The following is a 14,975-nucleotide window of genomic DNA, read 5'->3' as shown; positions in this document are numbered from 1 at the left end:
CTGCGATCTTCGTGGCGCATGTTGGTTCGCTTCCTTGTAAACCGCCTCGCGTAGACCAACGCAGGAAGGCGGTATACAAAAGAAACGACGTAGATGGGTTAAACACGTAGCGTAGAGAGGCTTTCGTTTTTAAGCCGGAAGTTCAGATGGTAACCCCTCCCTCTATCTCTATGACGGTTGGGCGTGACCGTAGCGCATGCGCGCTCGCGCCTCTGCCCCAGACGCTTCCAGAACTGTTTGGGCGAGGTGCGGGTCCGTCGGGAGGTTCTCGCGAGACGGGAGCGGCAGCGGGAGTTGGCGTTTCCCTCACGCGGCCGCTCCGAGTCCTCCGTCCCTTTCTCTGCCTCCCGCCGCCATGTCGGCCATGGGGACTCTGGCCTTCGACGAGTACGGGCGGCCCTTCCTCATCCTCAAGGACCAGGAGCGGAAAAGCCGCTCCACCGGCATAGAGGCCCTCAAGGTACGCGGAGGGAGGGCGGGCGGGCGAGGCCGGCGCTCGGATTCAAAGGCCGATCCTGGTCCTGCAAGAGCCGCTTCGCGCCGACGCCGCCGTTACCCGCCTCTCTCCCCTGGCGGGCTCAGGGCGGCGCGCTGGGCTCTCGCTGCTCCTTGGTGGGGCATCTCGGAGCCGCCGCCTCGCTCCGACCCCCCTCAGCCCCCCCTTCGGGAGTTCGGCCCCTCCCCCAACTGCCGCCCCTTCGCTGTTCCCGCTCCCGGCCCTCCTTCTACACCAGGGGTCTGCAGACTTTTTCCGCCGGGCCGGTCCACCGTCCCTCAGATCTTGTGGGGGCCGGACTGCATTCCCATGCCCCACAAATGACCCAGAGATGCATTTTAAATAAAAGGACACATTCTGCTCATGTAAAAACACACTGATTCCCCGACAGTCCATGGGCCAGATTTAGAAGGCGATTGGGCCGGATCTGGCCCCCGGGCCTTGGGTTGCCTACCCATGTTCTACACCTTATTTTCCCCTTCCCGTCCCTTTCTGTTTTCGTCTCTCTTTGGAGCGTTTGACAGAATTGATCGGGATCCTTGACGATCCAGAGGGACAGGAATGTCGTCACATTGCACTAACCGTTTGAAAGCTTTTGGGGGGGGGGGTAACGAGAAAGAGCTCCTTTCCTTTCATTTTGAAAGTTTAGGAAAGGAGCTAACACCCTGCCTAGCAAATACTCTCCATGTTCTTAGAGACACAAAAATGATGCAGTCATTCAGGTTGTATAATTCATCTGTATGTACCGATTCAATTACAGAAAGAATTATAGGAATGGTTACATTTCTTGGTGACCCTTATGTTATACGTCTATTCCATTTAGCTAATGAAATATAAAAAAATTAAAAAGAGGCAGCACTGTCTCCATCTCTGTTCTTGCAAGATTTGTGTATCTGAAGAAGTGTGCATGTACACGAAAGCTCATACCAAGAACTAACTTAGTTGGTCTTTAAGGTGCTACTGGAAGGATTTTTTTTTGTCTTGCAAGATTTTGTAATACTGGTTCTGTACTTGTGTTTTATAGTCTCACATATTGGCAGCTAAGGCAGTAGCCAATACTCTAAGATCTTCGCTTGGGCCCAATGGTAAGTATAATTATGTTATAAACCTTTAAATCTGCTGTGTTAAAATGCTTTTCTATTCATACTGGCATTTTGTTTCAATATTTGCTGCAGGCCTTGATAAAATGATGGTTGACAAGGATGGTGATGTGACTGTGACAAACGATGGTGCCACCATCTTGAATATGATGGATGTGGACCATCAAATTGCTAAACTTATGGTTGAGCTGGCGAAATCTCAGGATGATGAGATTGGGGATGGGACCACAGGTGTTGTTGGTAAGATTACTGAATCTTATGTGTTGAAATTTTGTAACTTTAAAAGTGATTTCAAGTTCCTTATAAAAAATGCGAAGTTTGACAGTAACGACTAAGTATCATATGTAACTGGTACCTCGGTTTTTGAACACTCCTCGGCAGTCTAACATTCGATGTGGCTTTCACTGAGTGCAAAATCCTGAGGCCTAGCTGTCGGCTATTGAGTTTTCGGTTTTCGAACATTTCAGAACTTGGAACGGTCTTCCAGAATGGATTATGTTCGAAAACCAAGGTACCACTGTATTTAATTATACACATTGCCACATTGTGTTTTTGTTTATAAAAGAGTCAAAGCTACAGCTTATAGCAGTTGATCAGTTTGCCAGTGCATAAAACTTTAACCCAGTTGAGTAGCATAAAATGGCATTATTTGCAGTAACTGCATGGATTGTGCACCAGGATCAGTTTCTTTAAACTAAATAGTTTTGCACATTTACTAGAGAATGTGTCTTCAATAGGGATTCCTCCTAGTGTTTGTAAAATTGCATCATAGGTCTTAAATTGTGGTACTCCGTTTTTATCCACACTAATATTTGAGGTGGTAAAAGTGGTTTTATCATCTCTACTCATGATGAAACTTGCTAAGTACATGAAATTCGAAGGTTAACATGATAAGAGGATATCACCTTAGAGACCAACTAAGTTTCATACCCATTGAGTTAATCACCCATCTCCTACTGCCCTCCTGAGAACCCCCCCCCCCCACTATATATAACTTCTGTTTCAGTGTATCTGAAGAAGTGTGCATGCACACAAAAACTTATACCAAGAACAAACTTAGTTGGTCTCTAAGGTGCTACTGGACAGTTTTTTTATGTATTTTGACTGCGTCAGACCAACACAGCTACCTACCTGAATGAAAGAGGATACTTTGAAATAAAATGAGTTTTATTTAATGTCCAGTATGTTCTATAAAGGGACGTGGGTGGCGCTGTGGGTTAAACCACAGAGACTAGGACTTGCCGATCAGAAGGTTGGCGGTTCAAATCACCGTGATGGGGTGAGCCCCCGTTGCTCGGTCCCTGCTCCTGCCAACCTAGCAGTTCGAGAGCACGTCAAAGTGCAACTAGATAAATAGGTACTGCTCTGGCAGGAAGGTAAACAGCATTTCCGTGCGCTGCTCTGGTTCACCAGAAGCGGCTTTGTCATGCTGGCCACATGACCCGGAAGCTGTACGCCGGCTCCCTTGGCCAATAAAGTGAGATGGGCACTGCAACCCCAGAGTCGGCCACAACTGGACCTAATGGTCAGGGGTCCCTTTACCTTTAAGTACTATAAAACAGAACTGGCACTGGGTGATGTCCAACTTTGTCATACTTGAAATACAATGGTACCTCAGGTTACAGACGCTTCAGGTTACAGATGCTTCAGGTTACAGACTCCGCTAACCCAGAAATAGTACCTCAGGTTAAGAACTTTGCTTCAGGATGAGAACAGAAATTGTGCAGCGGCGGCGGCAGCAGGAGGCCCCATTAGCTAAAGTGGTGCTTCAGGTTAAGAACGGATCTCCAGAACAAATTAAGTTCTTAACCCGAGGTACCACTGAAGAGCCATACAAATCGATAAACTTAAATCCATTCATTTCAGTAGGTCTAATCTCAGTAACACAAAAGTTTTGTGTTCCATGACCAATGATCTTTTCCCAAATTTTCAAAATGAAAACATGTAAGCATCTTAATCTTCAAATTGGCAGCACTGGCCAGTCCTCTGCCTCCAGAATTGTATCAGCAGGAGCTTATTTTTTTGATGGAATAATGCTTTATAAAGCTATATTTTAAGTTCTTTATTTTATGTATGGGTTAATTTGTGTTATATTGACACACTGCCTTGATTTTATATTTTACTCTTGCTATTATATTGGATATTACGTTTCACATTCTATATAATATCTCATTAAAATGTTTTTTGGAAATTATGAGACTAGGGCAACTATTACTTTGAATTGGACATCTTTAGTCCTTCTACCCTATTTGGCTTCAAAACCCTATAAATACCTATTTACCTGATCGTCTGATTGTAGCTGGTAAAATGATTTCCAAGTTATTGTTCAGTATCAAGTTCTTGTAAAACTGGAAGATTTAGGTTTTTCAGTTAGTTGGTATTCTTCAAAATATTCTAATTGGTGTGTGTTGGCAGGTATATTAATAAAAATATTCATGGACTTGCTTGCACACAGCTGTCTGTTTCAGGAACTTATCTTTAGGTGCCAGGAAAAACATTTTCACCTCACAAGCTTTTGGCTAATTAAACCGTGTACAGTGGTACCTTGGGTTACATACGCTTCAGGTTACAGACTCCGCTAACCCAGAAATAATGCTTCAGGTTAAGAACTTTGCTCCAGAAATCTTGCTCCGGCGGCGCAGCAGGAGGCCCCACTAGCTAGAGTGGTGCTTCCAGTTAAGAACTTTTCAGGTTAAGAACGGACCTCTGGAACGAATTAAGTACTTAACCTGAGGTACCACTGTATTGGCTTTTAAACTGTGGTGGGGGTATTATTTGTTTGTTATTATGGTATGTAGTTTTGTGGTTTTATATTGTAAACCACCTTTTGATCTTCGGATGAAGAGCAGTATAGAAATTTAATAAATTATAATGGAAGTAAAATTGCCTATTAAAGAGGCAAAACGTTTTTGTTACAACTTTGCTTCTGCAGTTCTTGCAGGTGCTCTATTGGAACAGGCAGAGCACTTGTTGGATCGTGGTATTCATCCTATCAGAATAGCAGATGGGTATGAACAAGCTGCTCGCATTGCTATTGAGAACTTGGACAAGATCAGTGACAGTTTTCCTGTTGACCCAGAGAACCTAGAGCCTCTCATTCAGACAGCAAAGACTACCCTAGGCTCTAAAGTGTAAGTACACACTACTTTTAAAAAAATTAATACTCCTAGGTATTGTAATTCTGCAGGCAAATTTCTGTTTGAGCTTATGGTTACTGAGAGTTGATTTATGCATTACATTGAGCACATGGTGTGTTTTTTAAAGCAATGGGTAATATTCAGCCCAATTACATTATACAGAGTACATTCATTGTAATCAAAGGACTTGAATGATTTAAGTACAATGCTTCATTGGGTCTATTGAGTATAATTAGCATTGGCTATTGCCCAATGTGCTTAACACTGAGCCTTATTTTGAAGGAAAACCTGCTGATTTTCAACTGTTGCTAGTGAGGAAAGATTATCAAACAGTGAACTGCCACAGAAGCAGGAATGCCCCAGGCTGCCTCTGCCCTGCCACCTTTGAGAGTAGCCAGAGGAGGTACCAGAATGAACACAGCACCCACACACCTATCTGCTCTTGCTCACCCTTTCTTAAGAGAAATGTGTTTGAATGCTCACTTACTCTTCTCTCTGGAAGTTGTGGTGCACCAGATTAATCAAGGAAGGAGCAGTTACTTAATTCACTCACCAGTGTTCTACAGGTGGTGACAATTGAACCCAAGCCTCCACTGAATGCTACCCATTGATAGAAGAGGGTGGGTGAGAAGGAGCAGCAGCTGTTCCTTGCGGCTTTCTTGCAACTGCAAGGACTGGGAAAGTGATGGTTGCTGCTGCTTCTGATCACTCATTTGCTCTTTTCATCTGGTAGGCTACACCTGCTTGTGTGCTCATTGTTTTGGTGAGCAAAAGTAGGTAGTTGCTGCTTTTTGGAAGAGCAGCTACCAGAGCGGTGGACTCGTAATCTGGTGAACCAGGTTCGCATCCCTGCTCTTCCACACGCAGCTGCTGGGTGACCTTGGGCTAGTCACACTTCTCTGAAGTCTCTCAGCCTCACATATCTCACAGAGTGTTTGTTGTGGGGGAGGAAGGGAAAGGAGATTGTTAGCAGCTTTGAGACTCCTTAGGGTAGTGATAAAGCTGGATATAAAATCCAAACTCTTCTTCTTCTTACCTGCTTTTTTGTCCTTTTACTGTGTGGTGTATTGGGTAGCTTTGGGCTCATCAGGCCCACTCTCCACCAGAGTTCCATGCAGAGGGAGAGCAAAGGTAAACAAGTGAGAAGATGAAGTAACTGCCTCCATGATGAACCACCTATGTTGTGTCACCCAAAGAAAAGAGTGAGGAAGCAGAGACAGCTGCTTGCAATTTCTCTAGGTCAGGCATGGCCTGCATTGACAGGTTAGACACCCACCTGATGTTAGGTCACAAAGTTCAGCCAGACTTGCAAAAAAATATTGTTCCTTTGCAGCCCCAACTTTAATTCAGAGTCAAGACATGGCTGCAAGGAAAGAATCAGAAACACGCTTAGAGTGCGCTTCTGATTCTTCATCCTTTAGTTGCAGCTTGAAGTTTTCAGTGGTGGCTTGATGTTTCCTATGTCTGACATCATACGACATCAGGCCAAAGGTGGCTGTGGTTAGCTCAAAAAGACCTTGCAGACCTGAGGTTCTTCACTCCTCCTCTACAGTTTGATTTTCTCTTCTCACTGATTTCTGCTGATAAGTTATTTTTCTTCAAAATAAAAGTGGTGGCATTGAGGAAAGGTGATTAACGTAATATGCAGTTTGATCATAAGTTTAAAGTGAGCTTGTGTCAACATAGTTTAAAGATTAATATTTATTCTGTGAGTTCTCCAAAATCTTCAGTAAGCCATTCGGGTCTACAATGTTTGATTTTGATTTTTTTTAATTACCTGAATATTTTATAATGAAACTTCCTTTCATTTTTAGAATTAATCGTTGCCACAGACAAATGGCAGAAATAGCTGTAAATGCAGTGCTAACTGTGGCAGATATGGAGCGCAGAGATGTTGATTTTGAGCTGATAAAAGTCCAGGGCAAGGTCGGTGGTAGACTGGAGGACACCCAACTAGTAAAAGGTGTGATAGTAGATAAAGACTTCAGCCACCCACAGATGCCTAAAGTGAGTGACCTTGTTGATTTGATAATGGGATTTTTTCTTTGTAAACCTTGAGTTTTCTTATTGCTGCTTAAGTCCAGCGGTTTTTTAAAATCAACTCAAAATGTATTATTACAGTGGTACTTTGGGTTACAAACACTTTGGGTTGCAGACTCCGCTAACCTGGAAGTAGTACCTAGAGTTAAGAACTTTACCCCAGGATGGGAACAGAAATCGTGTGGCGGCAGGCCCCATTAGCTAAAGTAGTATCTCAGGTTAGGAAGGGTTTCAGGTTAAGAACGGACCTCCGGAACAAATTAAGTTTGTAACCAGAGGTACCATTGTATTACCATTATTATCTGGGGTGGTTTGTTCTTGAGGAAACCATTAATTTTTAATCATTAAAACTTGAAAGTTTATTGCCCACTTTAACTCTAGCCCTTATTTTCCCAGGAACTTAAAGATGTTAAAATTGCAATACTGACTTGCCCATTTGAGCCACCTAAGCCAAAAACTAAGCATAAGCTTGATGTAACATCTGTGGAAGACTATAGGGCATTGCAGCAGTACGAGAAGGAGAAGTTTGATGAGATGGTGAAACAGGTTAGAATGATACTTATTTGTTTTAATATGCTAAAAGGCTTTTGAAAAGTGTCATAAAAATCTTCACTTGCATTTGACAATTAACACTCTTGGCAAATAGTACTGAAAGTGACCATTGTGTTCAGTGTTGTATATGTTGTTATCGTTTAGTCGTGTCCGAGTCTTCGTGACCCCATGGACTAGAGCACGTCTTCCACTGCCTCCCGCAGTTTGGTCAAACTCATGCTGATAGCTTCGAGAACACTGTCCAACGAATCTCGTCCTCTGCCATCCCATTCTTCCTGTGTCCTCCATCTTTCCCAAAATCAGGGTCTTTTCCAGGGCGTCTTCTTTTCTCATGAGGTGGCCAAAGTATTGGAGCCTCAGCTTCAGGATCTGTCCTTCCAGTGAGCACTCAGGGCTGATTTCCTAAGAATAGATAGGTTTGATCTTCTTGCAGTCCATGGGACTCTCAAGAGTCTCCTTCAGCACCAGTGTTGTATATATTCCACTCCTAAAGTTTATATTCCACATGCAGGTTATTCAAATTCTTTATCAAGGGAAGCCAAATAATATAACCCATATATAAAAGCAGTTTTTGCATAATTCTGGTATTCCTAATCATGGGTAGGGGAAGGTGCTATGCAAGACACTGAAACTTTGTCCCCTGGCCACTAGGTAGCTTATTTATCCACCTCTGTGGCTTGTGAGATTTATCTTCCAGACATCTAAGCATAGTTTTGCAATCTATGTTTAAAGTTTCTAACGTTTAAAGAGAGGTGTGTGTGGAAATGCGCTTCTGCAGAATTTCTGTATGCACTTAGCCCAGATTATACTTCTTGCAATACTAAAAGGAAATAGAACAACATTTCTGAATTTCCTATTTACAGCAAGGTTTATCTTGCATGAAATCAGAAGTTTAATGATGTCAGAGAATCGTCTTGGAGTAGCTTTGAAGTGGATATGCACTTGATTAGGATTTAGAAGTGAGGCTGATGTAAGTGGCACTCAGAGTTGGAATCCAGTGTACTGTATTCACTATTCATGACTAAGCCTCTTGATTTTCAATGAGTCTCTTCTGAGTTTTGCTTTGTTGGATACCACTCGATGCTTCTAAAGCTGGGAGTAAAATTGTGAACCAGTGCTTCCCTGCCCACTTCTTAATTTTATGTACTTCTGAGAAGCTCAAAAGTAACATCTCAAGTCAAAACGGAAGCTGACCAGCATGTGTGAGTCTGCACTTTTTTGAGATCTATGACTCCACCTAGCTGTGATTGGTCAAACTATGGCGCAGGACCAATTCATGTTTCCTTTTCTTCCATCCGTCTCCTGTGTAGCAGTGGTAGGCTTTAAGCTTTCGAGCCAGGCCTCTACCGTTGCAGGAATGTTAGCATGAAGGCCCTTCCAAGCTGCACATTTATTTGATGTGCATCACAACCAGGGGCAACCCCCAAACCAGCTAGGGAGACAGCTTGCCATAGTTTTTAGCACCTCCATGGGTGGTGAATGTAACTGGCATCTGTTCGGGGCTGCCCCTATTCATGCGGCTACTTATTGTAACAACTTAATGGTGAGTTCCAGCAACTATTTTTCTTGAAAAAAAGCACTGAATAAATATGTATGTATGTATGTATTTTAGATCAAAGACACTGGTGCAACCCTAGCTATTTGCCAGTGGGGATTTGATGATGAGGCCAATCACTTACTGCTTCAGAATGAGTTACCTGCCGTTCGCTGGGTTGGTGGTCCTGAAATAGAAGTAAGTATGAGTCACTTGCTACGCCTTATTTTTCCCGTGTACTTTAAGGTTTGTCACTCATAGCTTTTCTCATTGCTTTCAGTTGATTGCCATTGCAACTGGAGGCCGCATTGTACCTCGTTTTTGTGAGCTCACACCTGAAAAACTAGGATTTGCTGGCATTGTCAAAGAGCTCTCATTTGGAACCACAAAAGACAAAATGCTTGTAATTGAGCAATGCAAAAATTCCAGAGCTGTGACCATCTTCATTAGAGGTGGAAATAAAATGGTGAGTGAGCTAATTTAATCAAATAGTGTCCGCAGTTGTTTTTTTCTGTTAAAATCTTTGTACTGTTTTGCTTTGATCTGCCTTAATAGGAATTCCTAAGTTGTGACAAGAACAAGTAGTAATCATTTGTATGTATTAGTATGCCCTTATTAACCTTGGAAATAGGTGATGTAAGAAAAGTACCGTATTTTTCACGCCATAAGGCACACCTACTTTTTTGGGGGGGGGGGGGAATTCAAGGGAAAAAATATGCGGCTTTTGCGAGAGGTTGTGGATGTGAGAGCCTTGCTTTGTCCCTTCCCCCACCTCCTGCAAAAGCCAGGGATAGTCGCGCGAAGCCTCCCCAGGGCAGCGGGATGAAAACTCCCCCCTGCCCTGCGGAGGCTTTGTGCCACTAAGGCAGAAGCTAAAACAGCTAGAGGGAGCGCTGCACAGCACTCTCTCTAGCTGTTCTGGCTTCTGGGGTAGCCCGCGAAGCCTCCGCAGGGCAGGGGGGAGCCTTCATCCCGCTGCCCTGCGGAGGCTTTGCGGGCTACCCCAAAGTTGCTCAAGAGCTTGTCGGGGCTGGCGGGGGAAGCCCAGCTTTCCCCCAGCCCCAAAAAGTGGGTTGAGGAGCAGCGGAAAGGCTGTCACCCTTTCTTTTGATATACTATGGGTGGATAGTTGGCTCTTAATTCTGGATACCTTAAGGGTTTGTTTAAACATAACAGGTTGCATTAACATTGTGTTCTGCTTGCACAGCAGATTTTCACTTTTTCAAGGGAACTTCTCCATCCTTGCCTTTCCCCTGCAGCCTCCTGCACGCCCTCAAAATTGTGATTACCTTAATGTCATCAGGCCTTTCTACTGCTTGAATGTACCTGTTCTGCTCTTTACATGTTTTACTCCCACATGCACATCATGTTGAAATTAAAGAGTTTTATTTGTTTCACTGTGTTGTGAGCATAATTTTTATCCCACTTTTTGTCTTCAACCAGTGAACCTTCTAAAACTAGATTATCAAATTAATTTTGCCACTTTGAAATTAAGTTTGTAGACCTTCAGTAGAAGCATCAAAACTGAATAGTAGTGTTGTTTGCTCATCCTGAGTTGGACAGGAGAACTGCTGTCCAAAAGGAATTTCCTGCCTCCTGCTTCTGATACAGATAGAAGTAGCTGGAGGAGGGGTTGTGTGGATTTTTAGAACAGCAGTCCTACTCAGAAGCAAGTCTCATTCTATTCAGTAGGGTTTACTCAACTGATAAAAGGAAATAGGATTTCAGCCTAACTGTTTTGATAGGATTTTTGGGTAGCCGTGCTTTTTAATTTTAAGCCACTAAAAGAGTGAAACTGGGCAAATGACAGCAGTAAAATTGCTAGTGGAATCTGCTGTTCAAATTTTGTATGCTTGTTGTATTTTCTCTTTATTGGAAAAGTGCTATAACCTCACCTTTCTTGTGTGTCTGCAATTGCATTGTCTAATTGAAGATCATTGAAGAAGCCAAACGATCCCTTCATGATGCATTATGTGTGATCAGGAATCTTGTTCGTGACAACCGTATCGTTTATGGCGGAGGTGCTTCTGAGATCTCTTGTGCACTGGCTGTTAGTGAAACAGCAGATAAGGTAAAAAAGAAGTTAGTTGATATGCCATGCTGACCAACTTTACATTAAGCTTTCGTAGAACTACGGATGCTGCACTGCAGATCCAATTTTGTTTCTACCTGTGGTTTCTAGTGAAGCGCCTGCAAATTTGTTGTTGTTGTTTAGTCGTATCCGACTCTTTGTGACCCCCTGGACCAGAGCACGCCAGGCACTCCTGTCTTCCACTGCCTCCCGTAGTTTGGTCAGACTCATGTTTGTAGCTTCGAGAACACTGTCCAACTATCTCTGTCGTCCCCTTCTCCTTGTGCCCTCAATCTTTCCCAACATCAGGGTCTTTTCCAGGGAGTCTTCTCTTCTCATGATGTGGCCAAAGTCTTGGAGCCTCAGCTTCAGGATCTGTCTTTCCAGTGAGCACTCAGGGCTGATTTCATTAAGAATGGAGAGGTTTGATCTTCTTGCAGTCCATGGGAGTCTCAAGAGTCTCCTCCAGCACCTTCAAATAGCCGCACCCTATTCACTTCTGTATCCATAAGCAATTTTATGCTTATGGATTGGTAATGGTGAATTGTTCTCAGGCTGATAAAACTGCAATATTCTTCAGATGTGTAGTATCACTTTAAATCTATAAATAGATGCTTGCATGCTCCCACACAAGAAATCTTCAAATTATTGGCATCTAGGCCCATCTCTAAAATTCAGTCACTGTAGTATATTGGAGTGTCAGACTTGAACCAGGAAAGAATGAGTTTAAATCCCATCTCAGTCATGAATTTGAATGGATGGCCTTGGACCATTATTTCCCCCTCTCATCCTAAGCTACCTGACAGATTGGGGAAAGGACTGGATGCATTTTGATGGCAGTGGGAATGCTTTCTGGAGGGCCACATGTCTCTCATTTTTTTAAGGGGAGGAGAGTTGCTGCTTTTCCTTTCTTCCTTTTTTGTTTTTGGAGCTGTTCTTGAAGTATAATTATAGTAGTTTTTTCCTTAGTAGAGTTATCTGTTTTCCACATGTATTGGGCTGGGGTGTTAGCCTGCATGTATACAGACACCTCCTTGGATTATTATTTGTACTCCTTGCAGAACTGTTGAGTTGCTCATATAAATTGAACTCACTTGTCCTCATTGGCATAATCACCCAGCCAAATATATTCATTATATGGCCTCATGACATTATATTCACTATGTGAGTCTTGAGTGGTTTGTTTTGTCCATGTAGCTAATATGGAGGTGGAAGAGAGAAGAAGCCTTGGGGGGGGGGGGGCAGAGTACCAAAGCAGTTGCAAAGGGATACTGGATCAGTAAAATGACAAATAGGCACACCGTCTAAAACACTAACAATAAACAAAACAAAACAAAAAAACAGTCCTGTTTCCCATAAAGTAAAGATACAATGTAAAAATATATAAACGGGGCTCAACAGGTTATGCTCAGGCGCATGTCTTTCTGATCACAGCGTCTAACAGCACAGCTGTTCATGTTTACCTAGCTGCTCCTTCTAACTGACTTATAAGGCTTCATATATAAGCAGTATAGCTGATGGCCGCTGCTGCTGGGAGCACTGCTGCTTCTGTTGTTCCTTTTTTTTTTTTTTAAAAAAAAAGATATTTATTGGCAATTTCACAAATTTTATAAAACATAAAAATCACAAAAAAGAAAAACAAAAATACATACAAAAAAGCAAAAAAAACCCCACATGTATAACTTCATTCCCTTATATACATAAAACTTACTTTCCTGACCTCCTCATACCTCTCCTTACTGTATTCCATTCTCTAATTAAGTCTCTTCAACAAATCCTTCCCTTAGTTTCTATTAGATTTTTAAGCTTACTTTTCATATTCACATAAAGATTACAGCTAGCGACCCCTTAATTTCAAAATCAACATCGTCTTAACATTCAACAATTTTACAATATTTCTTAAGATAGTCTTTAAATTTTTTCCACTCTTCTTCCGCCTTCTCTTTCCCCTGGTCTCAGATTCTGCCGCTCATCTCTGCCAGTCCCATATAATCTATAACTTTCATGCTTCTGTTGTTCCTCTTTGGGGTGGAATGCAGAACTGAAGCAGCACTTCCTTAGACTTTGCTCTTACTTCATGCTGTTAAACTTTAGGATAGATAAAATAAAAATGTTGGGTGAGGTAAAGCCAAAATGGTGTGATAGATGAGGAGTGTCAATATAAATTTAATAAATGAAAAAAAATGTCATGGTCACATGAAAAATACAAGCATTTTCAGGGTAATAGTGACTGGGTTTATGCACCAGAATTCAGGTTTATAAAAGTGAGAGAATCTCTTGAAGCTTTTATTCTGTATCATTCAGCATCTGAATTCCCCACTTATTAATATTCAATATTTCTTAATAGTTAATACAATAATTAATATCAAGTTTAGATTTTTATGTAGCAGCTTTGGTTTTGAGGGTGGGGAAGGAAGCTATATTTTGTCAGCTGGAAAAACTTAATTCTCTGTACAATGTCATCCTCACTCTGCAAAGATGGTTACAGCTACAATCCTGTTAAGTGGAGAAAGATATAATAAAGTAGGCAGTTAAGATTGAAAGGCACATCTCATAAGCAGGTTCTTGTAGCTAAACGTCTTGTGCAGCCTGTGTTCTGTTTGGTTGTTTTTGTTTTTTTAAAAAAAGAACAGCATATATTTTCAGGTAAAGTTATTAAAACATAAAGCAGGCTCTGTTTTCGGACTTCTTATTCTGTGATACTTGTTCTCCTAGTGCCCATCACTGGAGCAATATGCCATGAGGGCTTTTGCTGATGCCCTCGAAGCCATTCCAATGGCACTTGCTGAGAATAGTGGCATGAATCCTATACAGACAATGGCTGCAGTGCGGGCTCGGCAAGTGAAAGAAGAAAACTCTGCTTTGGGTATTGACTGCTTACGCAAAGGGACAAATGGTACGGACCACAAGTGACAGCATTATTTTCAGATAAGTGTCAGTGAATGTAACAATTGTTATTCTACTGCACGTAATTTCTTAGAAACACCTGAATGTCATTAATATTCTGAGCTTGCCACCCACTCCAAAAGATGGGCTCTTCAATTGGATTTAGTGAAATAGAGTGGCATTCCTCTTGTGCCATTGACATTCCAGGGGAGATTCCATGGAGAATTGGGCTATGCCTTAGGCCATTTGTCTCTGAACACCCACTGTTGGAAATCGCACACGGGGAGAGTGCTCTTGCTCTTAGGTGCTGCTTGGGGGCTTTCTATAGTCATCTGGTTGGCCACCTGAGAATCAGAAGCTAGCCAGGATGGGCTCTTGGCCTATTCCAGGTTCTTATAATCCCATACAATGTGATCTTCCCTTTGGGTCCTTCTAACTCTTGATTGTACCAGCCATTGGTCCTAAGGCACAGGCTGGATAAATGTTTCTTGAGTCTGCAGGCAACTCTAGTTCTGCTAGTTACTGCTCTTACCACTGAATAAAATGAATTGTTGTAACAAGAACATACATAGAAATCTATTCCTTGCTGATGCATAGAACAGATCTGTTTTCTATGTTCTTGTATTGTGCTGGGAATGTTAATTTTAAGTGAATGCAGTACATTCACATTTTCTTTCTCTTGACAGATATGAAGGAACAACATGTTATAGAAACTTTGATTGGCAAGAAGCAGCAGATCTCTCTGGCTACTCAAATGGTTAGAATGATTCTGAAGATTGATGATATTCGCAAGCCTGGTGAATCTGAAGAATAAAAAATTAAACCTGACATGTTTCAATTGCAGTGGTCCCATCAGCCCAATTCCAGTGTTTTCTCGTAGGCCATTTCTGTTTGATATACTTATTTACATCAATAAATAGCTGTTGCGGTGTCAGTACAAAAGTTTCATTGTTCTTTTTCTTAAGTTATGCTGGGTCCCAGCTCCTCTTATATAAAGATACTGTAGAAATAGAAATGTTAAATTGTTCACATTATCTGTAGCTTTTAATCTACTGCTCTCGTTTCCTTGTGGTGTTAGCATAGAAAGTACATTAGTACATTTAGCACATTAGACTTGTATAACACTGTCGCCCTAATTTTTGGATTTTAGCATGGATTG

The 14,975-nt window shown here is 42.1% G+C and overlaps 1 protein-coding gene across 1 annotated transcript; it reads left to right on the top strand.

Annotated features, from left to right (window-relative positions):
- The first annotated feature begins 201 nt into the window (after nucleotides 1-201).
- On the top strand, nucleotides 202-14,758 carry CCT5 (chaperonin containing TCP1 subunit 5). Its single transcript, XM_083748642.1, has 11 exons — nucleotides 202-460; nucleotides 1,521-1,581; nucleotides 1,672-1,836; nucleotides 4,529-4,727; nucleotides 6,548-6,740; nucleotides 7,170-7,319; nucleotides 8,938-9,057; nucleotides 9,140-9,325; nucleotides 10,793-10,930; nucleotides 13,646-13,826; nucleotides 14,503-14,758. Exons 1-11 carry the CDS (start codon nucleotides 356-358, stop codon nucleotides 14,628-14,630), a joined length of 1,626 nt encoding a protein of 541 aa, XP_083604768.1. The 5' UTR covers nucleotides 202-355; the 3' UTR covers nucleotides 14,631-14,758.
- The last annotated feature ends 217 nt before the right edge of the window (nucleotides 14,759-14,975 follow it).

This window comes from Podarcis gaigeae (assembly GCF_964106915.1).
Source record: "Podarcis gaigeae genome assembly, chromosome: 7".
Classification (NCBI taxonomy): Eukaryota; Metazoa; Chordata; class Lepidosauria; order Squamata; family Lacertidae; genus Podarcis; species Podarcis gaigeae.
Note: the sequence above shows the minus strand (reverse complement) of the source record. Positions and strands in the feature narration are given on the sequence as shown.